General features: G+C 34.9%; 1 protein-coding gene across 1 annotated transcript; it reads right to left on the reverse strand.

The window, feature by feature from the left end:
- Window positions 1-3,428: 3,428 nt before the first annotated feature.
- Window positions 3,429-4,454, reverse strand: LOC132161769 (E3 ubiquitin-protein ligase RHA2A-like). Its single transcript, XM_059571953.1, has one exon. It carries the CDS (start codon window positions 4,245-4,247, stop codon window positions 3,732-3,734), a length of 516 nt encoding a protein of 171 aa, XP_059427936.1. The 5' UTR covers window positions 4,248-4,454; the 3' UTR covers window positions 3,429-3,731.
- Between the last annotated feature and the right edge of the window lie 1,660 nt (window positions 4,455-6,114).

Consider the following 6,114-nt stretch of genomic DNA (forward strand, 5'->3'; position numbering starts at 1 on the left):
GTGGATCATTCGTATATCACAATCTTGGCAATTGTTTTTGACTCATATGGTGATGAATGATTTGATGCCCCTGGTACTCTCGTTGCTTCCACCAATAATTTCAAATTTTGACAACACAATATGCAAATTACTCGTACACCTCTTCTTTTTCCTTTTTCCTTTTTCCTTTTTTCCAAATAATATGGCTACTATTTTAGGTTGTCTTGGCCCCTTGGACTCTCCTATCGTTCTTTCAAGTTTCATTTTTCTAATTTTGGATTTCCCATAATATCCTTTTGTACTTTTTCTAGTTTTGCACAAGACAAGTGCATAGTTTTCATAAAAATAGAAGGCAAGAAAAACAACGCAATTACTAGCATTATCATTTGATAGACAGCACTTTCTTATTAGAATTTACCATTTAGGTTGAATTATAATCAAATTCTAGAGATTTAATTACTTTATTTCTCATATAAATAAGAGATGCTCTTATTTCTAAGTAATCCAAGTGACTAAGAGACGCTTTAAGCTCTTCTATAGTGGTGAATGCATGAGTCTAATGCCGAACCATCCCAAAATTTATTGTCTATTTTTTCTCTCTTTACTTTTGTTATCCTCCCTTAGTTTATATTTTACATAAATTGTTGTATTAGAAGGTGTAAACAAATGAGTATACACGTGAGTGTAAAAGATTGAGCCCCATATTGAAAATATGTCATAAGTGTGAGTAGATAATATAACATATTTAAACTCAAATTTATAGGTCTAAGCCTTTGGGTTTAGTGATGTCCTAATATAGTACTATATTATGGTATTACTGAAAGACTTTTCAATGCGTCAATCTCCCTAACAAGTGATATCCGAGTTGATGATAAAAGAGTGGCGTAGACATGGACAAAGGTCTCTAGAGTAAGGACAAAGGTGCAAGGTGTCGTCATGGTCAAGATTCCTTGAAGTAAGTAACAAATGTTCATGACACGAGGACAAATGAAAGTCCTTGAAGTAGAGGTAAAGGTGGGCATGGATGAGGGTCTCTAAATTAAGGGGGCAAAGATTGATGGCACGGGCACAAACAAGAGTCCGAGAGTATGAGCAACAGTTCATAGCACAAAGAAATTCATATTACACACAAATAATCCTGGAGCTAGGCAGCCCATAAAATTGATAAAAGCTCTTCTGTTTGAGGGAGAGTGTAGCAAAGTTGTACGGACTTATATGTGATTATTTAACAATGAATTTGGCTTATGTACTATAAACAAAACTATTGTCTATGCTTTTCAACAGTTATGATTTAATTTTATTGTCTTCCTCTCTTTCTTATTAAAAAAGTTACCATTGAAAAAAAATTACTGTTAATTTTCATACACCACCTTTAGCCAAATCCTTAAACAATGGCCTAGATCTAACAAGGGACAAAGTTTTTCATAAGAGAAGCCAAAGCATGAACAAGTATCGAACTATGCCTATATATATATATATTTTTTCCAGATAAAGTTTGAAAACCGGGGGCGATGCTCACAGCCCGTGGTTACGTCAGGGACCTTGGACCGAACTGGATTTGAACATAACAACATCAATTAATTGGTTAATCCGACATTAGAAATGATATTTAATGAATCTAAGTACAACCTGTACACATTTTGCACGAATTACAAAAATGATGAATCAATTTTCCCACATCATAAGTTATTAACGTGGCAACCCATGATTGGAATGTTGAGCAACAAACATGACCTAACAATTTTGTTCTGTTCTGTTTTTTCACTCTCGTTGGGATCAAAGCTTTAATTTATTAAACATGAAATTAATTAGTCTAATCCATATACATGATTGAGAAGTAAATGTGGCTATTTATGACACCCCCATTCGATAAGTACGTCATCTTATTATGTGATTCCACCAATTTCGTTCTCAAGGTAATAAGCGGCTCTTGTTCACTGAAGAAAATATATTTGGAAACTTTTTACGACAAAACTATTTATAAATTGATAATTCATAAATTAATTAAATAATTGGAAAAAATGTAAAATTAGTCATTGTGGTTTACTTGATTTACAATTAACTCCATGTGATATCAAAATGAACTCAAAGATCCTTGAGGTATGCCAAAAATATAATTTAGTATCTACAATCAAATTTCGTCCACTAATTTAACAAATTTCCTTAGTATGATACTGACTTAAATAGGACAAATATCACAGTTATATTGGTTTTAATGTTTTACGTTATTAGAATCTGTTAAGTCAGTAAACAACATTTAAATATATGGACTAAATTATTTTTTTGGCATACATCAAGGATGTTTGAATTCATTTTGATACCACAAAGAGTTAATTGCAAATCAGATAAACCACAATAACTGAATTTACATTTTTCACTAAATAATTTAAAATATTGGCATCCCTCTCCTTGGCTACATGGTCTTTTGTTCACATTGTAGCTAAAAACAAATCTCTTTTTTTTAAAAAAAAAAACAAAAATATAACAAATAATTAAAATAAAAAAGCAAAAATTAAATTTTATCTTTATATAATTTCATAACACTTTTTAAAATAAAATAAAAAATAAAAAAATTACTTGAATAAGGAAATGGTACAATGGATTAAAAAAAGAAAGAGAGAGAGCTTCTCAATATCAACCCAAAAACAAAAAACCACAATATAAAAATATAGGTTAATAACTTTTTTGGAACCTCGGTTTTGAGGTTTTTTAATTTTTTCCCTAGGTTTGAAAACATGACAAAATTAGTATCTCAAATTTTAGAAAAGATCGAATCAACACCTTCAGTTTAAAAATATCTATGAGGTTGCCAAACCAACCCCAGTTTGACCTTAGAGCCACCTCCAAAGCCGGTCTAAGGGTGGCCAAGCCATCCTCAATGGCCATAGGATGGTTTCAGCCACCCTTTTTTTGGCCTTTGTGGGTGGCTGAGCCAAGGGCCACCCCTAAGGTCAAACCGAGGGTGGCAAGGAGTGGTTCGGTCACCCTTATAGAATTTTTTAAATTAGAGATAGTGATTCAATTTTTTTTCAAAATTTTGGATACTAGATTTGTCTTTTTTTTAAAAGATAAGGGGAAAAAAAACAAAAACATTAATATCTAGATATCAAAAAAGTTATTAACCCTAAAAATAATAAATAAAAAATAAATAAATAAACAACCTAAAAATTAGGGCAAATGAGTGTTCGCCTTAAAAAAAAAATATAAAGCGATTTTAGAGGCAAAAGAAAAATAAATAAGGCAAAACAACTTCCGCTAAGAAACTTTAACGACCGCTTGACAGAAGTTAAAGTAGAAAAGGCACCGTCGTAATCCGAAGAAGAAAGAAGAGGTGGAAAGACCAACAGCTTCCGGAAAGCACAAGAGAGAAAATACCCACTTTCTTTCTTTTGTGGAAAAGTAGGAAAGTAAAGTAACTCCAAACAACAAACATATTCTAGTAGTAGTAGTAGAAGTGGAATTACAGAGCGAGCGAAGCCCATCCTTATTATAACCACTAAAAACGTGGAAAATGTACAGCAGTTAAAAAGAACCCTCCAGAGCTCTTCAAAAAACACCAAAAGAAAAACAAAAAGGCAATCCACGTTCAAAACTGCCACCGACCCTCCAAAATAATACTCTAAAATTTAAATTTTCAAAGAAAAAAAAAAAAAAAACCACCATTTATCGTCATAATTAATCAGAGGTGGCATCGTTATCATCATCATTATCATCACTATCGGACTTTCCTAGTCGGTGTTTACCAGGCATCATCACCGCAAAGAGAACCACGAGATGAGGTCAGCGCCCACGCGCCGGTGCGCAAGAGCCACGCGCTCGTCAGAAACCAGGGGCGACCGACATAGAGGGCAATTAAACTTGAGGTGGTCAAGCCAGCCATCGAAGCACTCCTTGTGGAAGACGTGGCGGCAGGGCAGCCTGCGCACGTGGTCCCCGTCTCTCATCGCGTTTCTGCAGACGACGCAGATGGGCCGGTCCATCGGGTCCGTGGTCGGCCCAGCACCATCCTCGGCAGCGGCATACTCGTATGAAAACGCCTGGTTGTTGTTGAGCTGATCCGCCAAGGCGATGAGGCCAGCCAGGCCCGACCCGACTGCGCTCAATAGACCGTCGTCAACGCGGTTCGGGTCGAATCTGGACAGGCCCAGCGAGTGGAGAAGGCCGAATAGCAAGGAGCGGAGGTAGGCGACGCAGTTGGCGAAAAGCGCTACAAGTAGTAGTGGGATCGAATCCGATGACACGTCGTTCAGCTGGCTCTGTAACCCCATATCCTCACTTTTAGTTATCGGATTTCCAGTTTTGTTTCCTCTCTTTGAGAGCAATCAGAGAGAGAGAGATGGTGAGGGTGTGAAGAGGAAGAGAGAGGGTTCGAGGGAATATATAAGGGAGAGGGAGAGGGAGAGGGAGAGAAGGGGGGTTACGTGGGGCGGGGATAGGGAAGAGAGGACAGGTTGGTAGCGTGTGGTGGTTGTAATGTTAGCGTGTGATGAGTGGTACCAAAATAACGCTGTGCCTGAAGAGTGGAAGATTTTGGGTCTGATCGAGGCCATATGTGCTTATAATAAGGGACCATAGCTCTCTCGAATATTAATGCTCATGTATTGTATTCATGCTAACATGCTCTTTGTCATTTTTCCTCTTCATTTTGGAAATGCCAATTGCTAAATATCTTATATCTTATACTGAAATAATCATTTTTTTTAAGAAAATTCAATTAATATTACTATATTTAATCAAATAATCATTTTTTGTCGTTAAAAGGTAGCTCAATCGACTCGGATCACGCTTAATGAAGCAGAGATCACTAGTTCGAATTTCTCTCATTCCCTTAAACGGACGTGTTAAAAAAAAAAAAAAAATCATTTTTTGTCCAAAAAGTGCGCATCCAGGGCTCAGCGTGGGGTGCATGTGGAAGAAACAGTACTTGAAAAAGTGTCTCAAGATGTATTGGGCATCACATGAACGTGGGTCAATGAGGCAAAATCGTAAAGCCCGTACAAAAGAAACAAGTGGGGTGGTAAAGAATCTTTGGGTTAGATTGTGTAAAAAGCTTGCGTCGTCTTTCAGTTTTAGATTGTTAACCACTCATTCGTCGTTAAAAGGATAAGTAAATACTTTAGTGATAATTACTTACTGCTTCGGCATAGCGTTTCAAAGTCAAATGTTTCGAGTAATACATTTTTTACTTTCTTTTTTTTTTTTTTGGTATAAATGATTATTATTTGTAAATAAATAAACATTTCAAAGTAATATCTTTTTTGTGTTTTTATTTATTTTTTATTTTTTTCCTGTTTAACTTTTCAATAATTTTAATTTTTTAAAATGATTATTTTTTAATTTTTTTAAAAAAATAATAAAATAATAATAATTAGCCCCAATTGCTCTATTTTCACATTATAATATTTGATGGTCATGCTTTTTTGTCTATTTTCTTTTTACCAAACTCCTCGTCCTCTTCTTTACCAACCCCCACCTCCACACACACTCTCTCTCTCTCTCTCTATCCATATTCTACAATATAAAAAAGAGAAAAATATGCATAAAAAACTAAAAGAAAAAAAAAGAGTGTTAATAATATATACCACCTGTGAATATTATGCCATAATATACTTTCTTTAAGTGCTGCTGTGGTGATATATATTCACATCAGTATTAAATTATTCGTTTTATCGGTCAAATTTTATTGCTTAATTTTTCGGTTAATAAGATACACGAAGAAAAACTAATAAACCGAAAAAACCACTCCTCCAAAGCCTCGTGCCTCTCTCTCCCCTCGAGCTCTTTCGAGAGTCTTTCTAGAGTGCAAACTTTGTCTTTCTTTTTTGCGTCATCTTCTTTCTTTCTTCATTTACTTCTTTCTAACGAAAGATTGAGACTGACCCGTCAACATTAGGAAAATGAGGAGATGGAATACTCAAAACAAAGAAAAAGCAATATTGGAAATAATACTATATTTAGAAATAATATTATATTAAATCTAGTGTACCACAATGAATAGCTATAAATTGCTATTCACGGTAACAGTTAAGGTATAATAGCTAATATAAAGCTATTCTGTTGGAGTAAAAAAAAAAAGACAAAAATGGCTAAATGTAGCTAATAACTCATTTTTAGCTACACTGTTGGAGATACTCA

The sequence above is a fragment of the Corylus avellana genome, chromosome ca1 (genome assembly GCF_901000735.1).
Source record: "Corylus avellana chromosome ca1, CavTom2PMs-1.0".
NCBI lineage: Eukaryota > Viridiplantae > Streptophyta > Magnoliopsida > Fagales > Betulaceae > Corylus > Corylus avellana.

Excerpts from the sequence above, each read along its gene's own strand:
- LOC132161769 (XM_059571953.1), bottom strand. The coding sequence starts at position 4,247 with ATGGGGTTACAGAGCCAGCTGAACGACGTGTCATCGGATTCGATCCCA.